This window comes from Sinocyclocheilus anshuiensis, unplaced genomic scaffold (genome assembly GCF_001515605.1).
Source record: "Sinocyclocheilus anshuiensis isolate Anshui unplaced genomic scaffold, SAMN03320099.WGS_v1.1 scaffold1640, whole genome shotgun sequence".
NCBI classification, from domain to species: domain Eukaryota; kingdom Metazoa; phylum Chordata; class Actinopteri; order Cypriniformes; family Cyprinidae; genus Sinocyclocheilus; species Sinocyclocheilus anshuiensis.
Window position 1 is genome coordinate 910,315 of NW_015555883.1, and position 14,324 is coordinate 924,638.

Genomic DNA, 14,324 nt, shown 5'->3' on the forward strand with positions numbered 1-14,324 from the left:
AATAAAATTAATTAAATTAAATATTAATATAATAATTAGATATTACAAATAATTTGGTAGGAAAACAGTGTTTTTACTTTTATTGGTACAAAGATGAGTTGTGGTGATATTTATTTTGTACAACATTTGCAACTGCTTTTTATCATTTAATTAGAAGCACCACAAATTAAAATTGTCATGTTATAGGGACTATAAATCAAGCATAAAGCTTGAGATATTATTTTAACCTGGTGAAATGTAAATGACGCTGCGCACAAAACTATATTAGTTTCTTTTTTTTTATCCATCTGGACCATAGAACCAGACTCTCAAAGCCTTAACATCCGGGTATCCAGTAGATAAGTCGGTAAATTCGAGTAAAATCACAGGCTTCGCTTATCCCGTGCGAAAGCACCACATGAAATTCAGAGTTGGGGAGTTAATTTCAAAATCACACAAGGTCCCCAGATAATACTAATCCCGTGCAAATAGGGCTTTAGTGTATCCCATCATGCATCATGTTCTGGAAATAAATCGTGAGACTTTTTGCCAAGATCGCGCGAGAGGTCAAGGAAACCTTTCAAATGTAAGTTAAATATGATTAATAATAAGATATTACATATAATTTGGTACTAAAAACAAAGTGCTACACGTTTTATTGCTGCAAAGATTAGTATATTTATTTTGTACAACATTTGCAACTGCTTTTTATCACTTAATTAAATTGTCATCTATAAGGACTATAGGACTACTGAACAGGCATTTAGAAGTTGATTTTAAAATGCAATATATTGAAAATAATAACAAAACTCTGTAAACACTTTGCGTTTGACTATAAGTGTGTCCCATCAGGTCATGAAAAGTTGTACACACACTTGTGGCCTTTGTCCAAATACCCACACTTGTGGTCTTGGCCACTTGAGAGCGCGTGCGCGCGACAGGAAGTAAGTGTGCAAGTCTGTCCCATGTCTTCAAAATGCCAAAGTGCAGTGCAGTAATATAAGTTAAATATTAATAATAATAAGATATTACATATAATTTGGTGGTAAAACAAAGTGCTACACATTTTATTGCTGCAAAGATTAGTATATTTATTTTTGTACAACATTTGCAACTGCTTTTTATCACTTAATTAAATTAATAAAATTAATTAAATTAAATATTAATATAATAATTAGATATTACAAATAATTTGGTAGGAAAACAGTGTTTTTACTTTTATTGGTACAAAGATGAGTTGTGGTGATATTTATTTTGTACAACATTTGCAACTGCTTTTTATCATTTAATTAGAAGCACCACAAATTAAAATTGTCATGTTATAGGGACTCTACTGAACAGACATTTAGAAGTTGATTTTAAAATGCAAAGTATTGAAAATAATACCAAAACTCTGTAAACACTTTGCATTTTTACAACACTATAAGTGTGTCCCATCAGGTAATGAAAAGTTCGACACACACTTGTGGTCGTCACACCCACTTGAAGACTTCGGCCAAATATAGGAAATACGTCATTTAAGTAATCAAGTGGTCAAGTGCAAAGACTGCAAATGTGGGTATTTGGACAAAGCCGTGGTCTTCATGCTCACTTGAACACTTGGGCCAAATACAGGAAATACGTCATATAAGTAGTCAAGTGGGTGGGTATTTGGGCAAGGCATTGGTGTTGGGTCGTTCTTGAACGATTCGTTCATTTTGAAATCATCTCGGGGAGTGATTCGTTCAGTCGTGCATGCGCAACATCCTATAGGTTCTGTACTGGAATTAGTCAAGTAGTTCACCTGTTTCGAGTCTTCGGGTTTTTCGAGTCGTTCGTTCATCACGTGACAGCCCCATAAGTTTAACCAATGCAGTCTGAGCTGGGAAGAGAATTGATTAGTTCATCTCTCGAGTCTTCGGGTTTTTCCGATCATTCGTTCATCAAGTGACAGACCCATAATCTTAACGTATATGCAGTCTGAGCCAGAAAGAGACTTAATAATAATAACCAACTCTTTATTACCTTTGTTAAAAAAATTCAGTGTTATGGAAAAGAACCATCATGACAGAAATTCACACATTTATAAACTGTAAGAAGTAAAAAGCTACAATTTGAGACCAGAAACGCATCACGTAACTGTAAGAGTAAATAATAATTATAATAATGATTATAATAATAATAATAATAATAATAACTATGCACCCATTTGTAAGGAAGCTTGTAAATTAACTAATTTCTCTATCCAATGCTGTCACGTCACGTGACAAAAGAACGAACGATTCGAAAGACTCGAGAGATGAACTAATCAATTCTCTTTCCGGCTCAGACTGCATTGGTTAAAGCTTATGGGGCTGTCACGTGATGAATGAATGACTCAAACCCGAAGTCTCGAAAATCAGAAAAAGTCCCAAATCTCGAAATACTTTTTTCTTTACGAAACGAACACAATTCACGAAACGCAGAATTGTGGCAGAGATCTAAGCCTATAAAATGGTGCCCTAAAATCCATCATGGCGTAAAGTACTGTTGAGTAGTACTTTACGCTGTAAAAAGCATGCTTGAGGGTAAAAGAAGACACTCATCAGAGCGGTTTTCGAAAAGGACGAACAACTATGGATACTATTATTTGCTTGGTTGAATGAAATACGGAAAGCGCAAGTAAATACAGAGTTTGTTTTGGCAACATTTTTTGACATAGAAAAGGCATACGATATGTTATGGAAGGAGGGGCTATTAATTAAACTGAATAAGATGGGAATAGGTGCGATAGTCCTCACTGCAGAACACAAGATCCAGGGGGCGAGGTTGGATCCAGATCCAACTCCTCGCCCCTTACATACAGGTGCATCTCAATAAATTAGAATGTCGTGGAATGGATCTTTGTTCTGCAGTGAGGGGCTACTGGAATAGGTGGTAAGATGTTCATTTGGATTAGAGACTTTTTAAAAGAAAGAACTATTGAGGTTAGAATAGGTGTGGAATCATAAAACACTTACTCAATAGAAAACGGTACACCTCAGGGGAGTGTATGTAGCCCTATATTGTTTGATATAATGATTGATGATGTGTTTTCTGGAGTTGAGCAGAGAATGAGTAAAGCCTTATATGCTGATGATGGGGCATTGTGGGAGAGGGGTCGTAACATTAGTATACTGGAGTCAAGAATGCGGAAAGCAATAGATCAGGTTGGAAAATGGTCATATGATTGGGGCTTTCGTTTATCTGTGGAAAAGACACAATATATGTGTTTCACTAAAAAGCAGGTAAACCCTATACTAGATATCAAACTGTATGTATGGACAGTCAATCAAGCAAGAAAGGGTCATAAGGTATTTAGGGGTAATGGTTCGACACTAAACTTACTTTTAAAGTCCATATTCAAAAAATTATAGATAAGTGCAAGAGAGGTATAAATACTATAAAAACACCACCGCATGCCACTGATATATACACACACACACACACACACACACACACAGAGTAGACTTTAAAGGGGTCATATGATGTTGCTAAAAAGAACATTATTTTGTGTATTTGGTGTAATGAAATGTGTTTATGCGGTTTAAGATTCAAAAATTCGTTTGCAAACCGCCAAATAAAAACCACAGAAGAAGAAGAAAGGCAGCCGCTCCTGAACACCTTTTTGAAATCCCTAACAAGAAACACAAGGCATAGGCTTCATATGGCCAAAGAAAGTCCCAGGTACCATAGTTACACATTCATCTCTAAGAGGAAAATGACGGATTTAAAAGAAAAACAAACAAGTGGTTGGATTTCAGGATAAATGCTATATATTTTATTCTCCAATTGTACTTGATCCCATAACACAGCTGAATTATTGAGGCTGGTGTTATAGGTGTAAATTCCTTTAAATATGATGTATGTCAGAAACCATAATTTTTAATAATGCAACAGACACATCATAACTGGGTTTAACAAACAAACAAAATGAGGAACAAGAATAAATTCTATTTTTTTATTATTATTACTATTGCATTTGAGTATTTCAGTACCTTCGAGTAACCCAATTAACACTTTGATAGTCACACCTAGTCAGTGAGCTCTACACACTGTTCTCTGCACTGTACGAGACATATTTAATCAGTTTTGACCTTTCACAGATATTCTTGATCTCCCTGTGGACAACACTCCATTCAAAATCAGCCATTTCTCACAAACACTGACAGACCTTTTCAGGTGCACTATTCTTTAGGTGACTCTCGACTCTGAGACATTCTTGAAGATTGACAGGCCCTTTCAGTGACTGACAATGTAGCAATATAGCCCCTACTTTCACACACCCAGAAAAAAATGATTTAGTAGGTATTCTGATTGTAGCCTACATGTTGAGGCGACACTGCATGCTAAATTAGCCATGATTGCTGAATCTCTATTTGCAACAAATATATGGGATAAAGGCCAATGTTTACTCTTCTTTGTATGTTCGATCAGGTTCAGTCAAAGTTATCTCAAAGTTACCAATAAAACGTTCAATAGCATTATAGTTCTTTCAACACTGGACTTAAACAAATAAACGAACAAAAATCTCAAAATATAGCATGAAAACACAAATCATACTTCATTAGCATAACATTCAAAGAATTCAAATTGTTTGTCGCTTATTTTTGTTGCTCATAAATAGGTGTAAGTATTGTACAATGTGCTATTTTGTGTGAATTTGTACAATCTGAGACAACATGTGATTTTAACCATTAGCAGGTTGCTGAAAGTGGCAGGACTAAACATTTTGTGTGGTATCATCATGTTGAACAATATATTATTTCTAACGTTTATGCGTTTTAACGTTGCGTTTGTCAGGAGGTGTGCACACATACAAAGAGCAGCTGGATTAGGGACAAGCGTCTTGACAAATGGTTTATTTGTTAAGGAGTGGAGGTGTGTTTATAAAGACAAAGTTTTGATAGATAGGCCTGAAATACTGAAAGATGTTGTTCAAGCTGTGTCTGAACAGTTACAGTATTACCACGTATCACAGACAGAGTAAGTCAGCATTTTCCAGAGAAAAATAAGTTTATTCTCAATTGGAAAATAACTTATTTGTGGATGGGGTTTCGGGCTGCTGAAATAGCCCATGTTTGATTCTAAGAATTAAGACATTCCCAGATCTTCCTTTTATGGGCAATCTTATTTGCTCATTTGAGATTATGGGCATCGATTTTGGCCTGATATGATGAGAGACAGATCAAATATTTTGACATTTCAAATGCAGTATTTACCTATATAAACTTCTTAAAGGAATAGTTCACCCAAAAAAATGATTTTTTTAGGCTATCCAAGATACAGATGAGTTTGTTTCCTCACTGGAGCATATCTGGATAAATTTAGCATTACATCACTTACTCACCAGTGGATCCTCTGCAGTGAATGGGTGCCGTCAGAATGAGAGTCCAAACAGCTGATAAAAACATCACAATAATCCACAACATAACTCCAGTCTGTGAAAAGCTGTAATAAAGCCATCATTAAAACGAACTTGTGCTGCTCGAGCCGTGAACTGTCTCAGATAGTTCTGTCCGATTTGGTAATCTGGCTCAGCTAGTTTACCAAAAAGAACCGTTTCAAAAGAATGATTCGTTCACTAACCGGACATCACTCCAGACCGTTTGCCTGAGACTATGGATTACAGGTAATAATGTTGTAAATAATGTTCAGTTTCTTGCACAGACTGATCATTTCACTTCATAACTCCTCAATATATCGTCAGGAGCCAAGGGTATTAATTTTGTGTTCTTTTTTTTTTTTTCTCAAAAACGGGCAGCCACTGACTTTTATGAATCACCAAGGCCACGGTTTCAGCTAAAAATCTTCTTTATTGTACTACTGAAGAAAAAAGGTCACCTATATCTTGAATGGCCTGAGGGTGAGAAAATTAACAGCAAGTTTTAATTTTTGGGTGAACTATCCCTTTAATTGATGGACTGGAGTCGTGTGGATTATTGTGATATTTTTATCAGCAGTTTGGACTCTCTTTCTGACGGCACCCATTCACTGCAGAAGATCCACTGGTGAGCAAGCCCAAATCTGTTCTGATGAAGAAACAAACTCATCTACATCTTGGATGGCCAATGGGAGAATAAATATTCCAGCAAATATTTTTTTTTTTATACAAACGTCTCCTTTAAGAAACTATCCCACCTTGAAATTTTGATTTATTTCTTAATTTAAACTTCCAAACGTCACTACATTAGCTGAAATTTTATGGAGAATGTCTGTGAACTGCAATGTTCAAGTCATACAGGTTTTTATTTGGATTCAAATCTGGGTCATTCCAGCCTTGTTTATTCAAATGAATTCTTTCATAGTTGCTGCTTGTGTCATAGTTCTGCTGAAATGTGAATCTTTGTACAATATGCACATATGTGGTTTAATGAAATATGTTCTTTTATATGATTTAAAATATGTTATATGATTTGACTGTTTTGTTTCTATTTGTTAACCTTCCTGCTGATAATATATGTATATGTGACCCTGGACCACAAAACCAGTCATAAGGGTAAATTTTTTCGAAATTGAGATTTATACACCTTCTCAAAGCTGAATAAATAAGATTTCCATTGATGTACGGTTTGTTAGGATAGGACAATATTTGGCTGAGATACAACTATTTGTAAATCTGGAATCTGAAGGTGCAAAAAAAAATCTAAATATTGAGAAAATCGCCTTTAAAGTTGTCCAAATGAAGTTCTTAGCAATGCATATATTACTAATCAAAAATTAAGTTTTAATATATTTACAGTAGGAAATTTACAAGATATCTTGATGGAACATGATCTTTACTTAATATCCTAATGATTTTTGGCATAAAAGAAAAATCAATAATTTTGACCCATACAATGTATTTTTGGCTATTGCTACAAATATACTTTAGACTTAAGACTGGTTTTGTGGTCCAGGGTCACATATTGTTGCTTTCTCTGGATTCTAGTGAATTGTGGGTCTCGCTTACTGTAGGCATTTCTTTTATCTGTCTAGCCACTCTCAGAGGTGAATCAGAGAAATATTGAAGATATTGCTTTAGAGTTTATGCCATTCCAGCAAAATAGCTCTGCATCTGTGTTAGCATTGTAGCTAAACTTACCAACCCCAAACCTATGAACAATAGTGTAGGTTTTGATCTGACATGCAATGTATATCAATTCATAAGGATTAACGTTTAAAACAATTAAAAATGACAGTATTGACCTTTGGTGAATAAAGGAAATGTACACAGGCATATCCACATTAAAAGGTTTAATATCAAGACATTCAGCATACAAAATAACCCAAAGTTTAAACCAACAACATATTGTCAGTGCAGATCAAAAGTATACAAATTATGATTTTTTTCTCATCCTCACATGGCGCAAATGAAATCATGTCAGTATAAATACAGCCTCGTGTCTGTTAATAAATACATTCAAAACACAGATAACTTAAATCAAATAAATCCTCTGTTAATAAGTTAAAATGCAAAACATATTTTTCATTGTTTCATTTTGGTCATAAATGCATACTAAAGATCGCTTCAAGGCATAAAAGGCCAACCCCTAAAAATGCTACACCTGAAAGCTATCACAATAGTGGTTGTTTATTCTTTTTGCTGTTATTTTTACTGAAAATGCAACCTTTAATACAAGACATAAAATGTCACGCTAAGACATTTACAGTGGGGCATAATAGCCTTCATATTTTTGAAATATTTAAAAATGATCATCACACAGTGAAATGGTAAAAAGGATTGTGAAAAAACTGCTACTGACTGACTATATCATGTCTTTGTAAATCAAAACGGAAGAGGATGCAAATAATTTTGTTACCTCCATGGGAAAAAAATCAGAAAGTTTAAAAAAAGCTTTGTCCAGTATGTCACAGAGTGTAGGCCTGTCACGATAACAACTTTTTGTTATGCGATATATTGCCCCAGAAATAATTGCGATAAGCGATATTATTGTCATATTAAAGACCATTTTATGCCACTGAATATATAATCATAATGTAACAGCATAATAATGCAAGAAGGCCTACACACTTCCAAACGACAACAAACGTTTAATTTTTAAGAATATTTAGATCATGGAAATTAAGTATCACAATATAAGATACCTTAAAAAACCTGAATAAATAGTAAATAAACATTTTCTAACAAAAAGTGCAAAGTAACAAGTACAAAAAAAGAAAAATACACAAAGAACTTGTATGGAGATTTTTCCATCTACAGATTTTTTCCTGACCTTCTTTTCTCTGTAAATTGAGGGTGCACACTATTGCTGAGAAACACAATCACTACTCAGCAGTCAGATGTCCGTATGCACAAAGGCACAGATCCCTAAACAAGGCTATATCTGCAGATGAAACTTTTTTTGTAGAAGCACTTTTTAAATTTGAACTAGCACCTCATGACTACACCACGTTATGTATGAGAAGCTGCAAAAGACACAGGCACAAGTGGAATGTACAAAACATGGTGACATGAATTTTTAAGTAAATATAATGGGCGATATATTGCGTCACCAAAAATTATTGAGGTCATGTATATATATTGCGCGATAAGTCGATATATTGATTATTGCGACAGGCCTAACAGAGTGTCATGTAGAATTTACAGTAATTAAGTGCAGATTTTTTTCTGTCATTTCTTTTCATGATTGCCCTGGTGACAAATAGTGAAACATAACTGGAGTACAGAAAGAACAAATTTTAAACTATTAAAAAAAATAAATCATGAAACCTCATTAATTGAAAAGAGTGTGCCAAAGCAAAGTACCATAAAAAAAATGTTAAAATCAAAGTTGTTCAAATGCCAAATGTCACTGAGCTGAGACCTAACTACTCTACTCAAAGCTACCAAATCATTTTGTGCCACTTCAAATGTCAAAGCCATGAAAAGAGCAAAATGTAAGTAATCTAAATAATCAGATGAAAGACAAGATTATGCCTTGTTTAGGATACATGTATCAATTGATATCCATCTTCGGGGGACAATATGTGACATTCAATTAAAAATTGACAAATATACTAGTAAACCATTAAAACACGGTAAATGTCAGTCATTTTCGTCCTATAAAACCACCTAGACTTGTGGAACCAGCATACAATTTTGCATGATTGTTAATCCTTATCTATCTATCTATCTATCTAGGAAAGAAATTGTTAGCTGGGTGGCCATTTGGCTGCCTTCCAAAAACTGCATTCGTACCGGAGCCAGAGTAACACTGCTGTTAATCTTCTTGAACAGTCTTGAACCATTTGTGAATGCTGAATAAAGACATATGAGGATAACATCATAAATCTTTAAATCCAATCATCATGTTGTGCTACTGTAACCGTAAAGCAAAGAAAACAGAAAAATTTTTTGGTAATGGCCCTCTGAAATGCTTAAACTAAAGTGAGAGGATGCAGAAAGAAAATGCATATAAATCAAGCTGGGATGGTAAATATTTTTTTTTCCTTTTGCCTATTCCCAGTCAGCTAAAGAGAAGACAATGTGCTTTAAACGGAGATTTATGTGAGTGAAAGTAAACTTTTTCGCTACCGTCAGAGTCTACTTCCTTTAGACATGTGTGTTTCTATCTGAGGTACTCTTCTTCTGAGAGACAGTCCAGGCTCTCGTCATCACTGCCCTCCAGTTCTGGAAGATCTCCCCACAGCAGCAGGTTCTGCCCTATGAAAGAGACAGACTTGTATTATTTATGTTTGAAGCATTTTTAACACATGTCCGAAATGCAATTGTTACACTACCATTAAAAAGTTTTGGGGTCTGTAAGAACCGTTAACAGCCATTACTCCAGTCTTCAATATGCTGATTTGCTGCTCAAGAAATATTTCTTATTATCAATGTTGAAAACAGTTATGCTGCTTAATATTTTTGTGGAACTGCTTAATATTTTCTGCAGAAAAGTTCAAAAGAACAGCATTTTTTAAAACTTTCATAAATACTACACATTTCTTTACTGTCACTTTTGAACAACTTAAAAAAAACAACAAAAAAAAACACTTACTGGCCCCAAACTTTTTAACAGTAGTGCATGTCTAGTTAAGCTTAATTTTCTCTTAAGTACACAAGAAATGGCTCATACTTGTGAAAAACAGAAGGTGCTTTTTGTCTGGGTTTCAATCAGTCATGATAAAATGATAAAGAAGAATGTCAGTAAGAAGAAAGAACCTAGATGCTACTGCTCTTCAAGCAGAATTATACACATTTTAAGTTTTAAAATTCCATGTCAAAGTCTGTTACAATCTATGGGTGCTTATATAGGATCTTTTTTTGATGGCTATGAGCAGATAATCACTGAAACAATGGTACGCAAAAGCTGTCTGAACATAAGCAGTGGGCATAGACAGTGTTTTTGCACCAGACGTCTCAAACCTGTTGCATCCAGTCTGTTGATGGTGGACACAGCCTCACTGTTGAACATCCAGAAATGACCATTGTTGCAGGACAGCAAGCAGGGCTTGCATGGGGCCACCACGTGATATCCCACAACATTCCCACTGAATGGGCAGAAAGAGCCAGAGAGACAGTCAAAAACACCTGATTCAAATGCTTTGTGAGACACAATGAAACGGAACAGCAAATGGCTCAGTGTTAACAATGGACTGGACATTACCAAAACACATTTGATGCCAGCCTACGAGTCTAAATGCTGCAGTGTAAATAAAAAAAAGGATAATATACTACCATTCAAAAGTTTAAGGTTGGTAATATTTTTAATGTGAAATGGTAAAGCTGAATTTTCAGAAGTCATTATTCCAATCTTAAGTTTCCGAAATTATTCTAATATACTGATTTATTGGTCAATAAACATTTCTTATTATTATCAAAGTTGAAAACTTTTGTGCTGCCTATTTTTTTTTTTGTGGAAACACTTTTTTCAGGAATTTTTCTGATGAATAGAAGGTAAAATTCTATTTACATGAAATAGAAATATTTTATAATATATAACTTTGTGACTTTTGATACAATTAATGCATCCTTGCTGAACAAAAATATTAATAAAAAAAATCTTACCCCCAATTTTTGAACAATAGTGTATATTATAATATTTGTTATACATATTTTTTCTGATTCCAAACATTATGAGTAAAAACTAGGTGATAGTAGTGACAGTAATTATAAAGACCTCTTTACCATTTTAAACAAGCAATGTCTCTTAATTTGCATTTGCAGCTTTCAGTGGAATAGCAGCTGGCCACAAAATCAACTGCCCTATATGGGGAAAACAACACAGACTCGTTTATGTTCATATTAGGCATTAAACATAAAGAATATGATGATCATGATTATATCTGTGAAATCTGATCACGGAAGCCTCACCTATTTGGTGGCACGTCGGTTGAGAACAACTCTATTTCCGTGTCAGCCAAAAGTACTGCTTTCATCCCTCTCATACACAGCAGACTGTCACAGTATATACAGTTGACTTGCGTCACACACTTATTCTTGAAATTTGAAGTAGACATTGTTGAGTTGAGATCTTCTCAAATAAAGCTCCTGTTGTTTTAAAACGATAACAAAGAGTCAGCACCTACAGTGAAGGACACAGCAGACGTTTAACAGTCTGGCTGAGACGACCTGCACCTGTCTAGCTAGCTAGCTCTAGCCTGTTTGCACCTATATTACGTTTGCAGTAACTCCAAGTTAGAGTCTGTTGATCACAAAAACGGAAAAGCCCCTCAAATTAACATTGTGGATATAAATCGCAGTAATTCCTGCTCGTTTTACACTTCTGTTAGAATATGGAAAGGCTGTACTTTTCTTATTATTAGACAGCTAGCTAGCTAACTAAAATATGGACTATTATTATTTATTTGGGCCACCACGTGATATCCCACAACATTCCCACTGAATGGGCAGAAAGAGCCAGAGAGACAGTCAAAAACACCTGATTCAAATGCTTTGTGAGACACAATGAAACGGAACAGCAAATGGCTCAGTGTTAACAATGGACTGGACATTACCAAAACACATTTGATGCCAGCCTACGAGTCTAAATGCTGCAGTGTAAATAAAAAAAGGATAATATACTACCATTCAAAAGTTTAAGGTTGGTAATATTTTTAATGTGAAATGGTAAAGCTGAATTTTCAGAAGTCATTATTCCAATCTTAAGTTTCCGAAATTATTCTAATATACTGATTTATTGGTCAATAAACATTTCTTATTATTATCAAAGTTGAAAACTTTTGTGCTGCCTATTTTTTTTTTTGTGGAAACACTTTTTTCAGGAATTTTTCTGATGAATAGAAGGTAAAATTCTATTTACATGAAATAGAAATATTTTATAATATATAACTTTGTGACTTTTGATACAATTAATGCATCCTTGCTGAACAAAAATATTAATAAAAAAAATCTTACCCCCAATTTTTGAACAATAGTGTATATTATAATATTTGTTATACATATTTTTTCTGATTCCAAACATTATGAGTAAAAACTAGGTGATAGTAGTGACAGTAATTATAAAGACCTCTTTACCATTTTAAACAAGCAATGTCTCTTAATTTGCATTTGCAGCTTTCAGTGGAATAGCAGCTGGCCACAAAATCAACTGCCCTATATGGGGAAAACAACACAGACTCGTTTATGTTCATATTAGGCATTAAACATAAAGAATATGATGATCATGATTATATCTGTGAAATCTGATCACGGAAGCCTCACCTATTTGGTGGCACGTCGGTTGAGAACAACTCTATTTCCGTGTCAGCCAAAAGTACTGCTTTCATCCCTCTCATACACAGCAGACTGTCACAGTATATACAGTTGACTTGCGTCACACACTTATTCTTGAAATTTGAAGTAGACATTGTTGAGTTGAGATCTTCTCAAATAAAGCTCCTGTTGTTTTAAAACGATAACAAAGAGTCAGCACCTACAGTGAAGGACACAGCAGACGTTTAACAGTCTGGCTGAGACGACCTGCACCTGTCTAGCTAGCTAGCTCTAGCCTGTTTGCACCTATATTACGTTTGCAGTAACTCCAAGTTAGAGTCTGTTGATCACAAAAACGGAAAAGCCCCTCAAATTAACATTGTGGATATAAATCGCAGTAATTCCTGCTCGTTTTACACTTCTGTTAGAATATGGAAAGGCTGTACTTTTCTTATTATTAGACAGCTAGCTAGCTAACTAAAATATGGACTATTATTATTTATTTATTTTTACTAAGCATGCCATAAAACCATTCTTACCTGGTAACGTTACTGGATATCCGATCGTGCTAGATCTAGGCGGCAGAGAAACACATTGTACTATGGTACAATCTCTCAATAGTTACAGCAAGGCTTAGATTGCTTAGCTACGTTTGTTTACGTCCGCGTCAAAGCGGATATACACTTCCTGAATGATTTTCAAACAGTCCGATCTCTAACGTTGATTGGTTCCAAATTACCATACCTCACACATGATTGGTCAGCTCACATTTCTTGGGTGATTGGTTGCAGTGACTTTCCGCAAACCACAAAACCACTAGGGAGGGGAAGTCCGACTCGATTCTCCAAATCGGTTCTTTTGAACGAGTTGTTGAAAAAAACTGGTTCAAAAGCGGTTCTGTGATTCTATCATCATCACGTGGTCCGTGACATCCCATTGTGGTAGATTGCATGTCCCAAAAATGCCATTTGTAGGCACATATTGTTGTATATTACGTTTATTTTGGTTAAATATTATTATTAAGGATGTTTATTGTGATGCCATGCGTTCCAGTTCAGTGTGTTGCAGCAAGTCTGCTCATAAAATCACAAAGTGACTAAAACCTCAAACAAAAATTATTCATTAATACATTTAGCTTTGAGCGAGGATACACAAGTGCATCTTATGAAAAGTTTTTTTTTCTCACATCCGACGAGCGTACAAATTCTCATCTCCTTTTAAGCAAAACATAATTTTCACTTAACTTGTTATAAGCGAATAATTGTTCAGACCGGGTCTGTGAACCGATTCAACTGATTCATTGAAAAGATCCGACTCGCAATGATTCATTCACGAATCAGACATCGCTACAAAAAAAGACAACTGCAAGAAAAAATGCATCGACAAAAATCATTTCTGATGATTATTACATTTTTATTATGAAGACAAGGACGACATAAATTGAAAGGAAAAAATAAACCAACAGTAAAAAAGGATTTAAAATCGCAGTTTGTGAATGTTTAAAGTGATTTAAAAAAAGCCTTTAAAATATCCGGCATGCAATGGTCTTATGAGATAGGCCTAAAATAGTATTAATGCCTCAGAAATCTATCTTTTGGCAATTTGATAGATTCATGTCGTGTTCGTGTGCTGTGACCATTGTGACCAATGACAATAGAAGGGGGGTTGTTCTTTCTCTTCCATGAAAAGAGGCGGGGTTTGAGTTTGG

The 14,324-nt window shown here is 34.8% G+C and overlaps 1 protein-coding gene across 2 annotated transcripts; it reads right to left on the reverse strand.

The window, feature by feature from the left end:
- Window positions 1-8,741: 8,741 nt before the first annotated feature.
- Window positions 8,742-13,303, reverse strand: LOC107675824 (protein FAM72A-like). Of its 2 annotated transcripts, XM_016470294.1 has the most exons (5): window positions 13,156-13,303; window positions 12,626-12,836; window positions 12,440-12,517; window positions 10,328-10,452; window positions 8,742-9,622 (listed from the first exon to the last, which is right to left on the reverse strand). In XM_016470294.1, exons 2-5 carry the CDS (start codon window positions 12,769-12,771, stop codon window positions 9,528-9,530), a joined length of 444 nt encoding a protein of 147 aa, XP_016325780.1. In that variant the 5' UTR covers window positions 12,772-12,836; window positions 13,156-13,303; the 3' UTR covers window positions 8,742-9,527. The 2 variants fall into 2 exon arrangements, with proteins under 2 accessions (XP_016325780.1, XP_016325781.1); XM_016470295.1 differs by lacking the exons at window positions 12,440-12,517; window positions 12,626-12,836; window positions 13,156-13,303 and adding exons at window positions 11,090-11,167; window positions 11,276-11,464.
- Window positions 13,304-14,324: the final 1,021 nt, after the last annotated feature.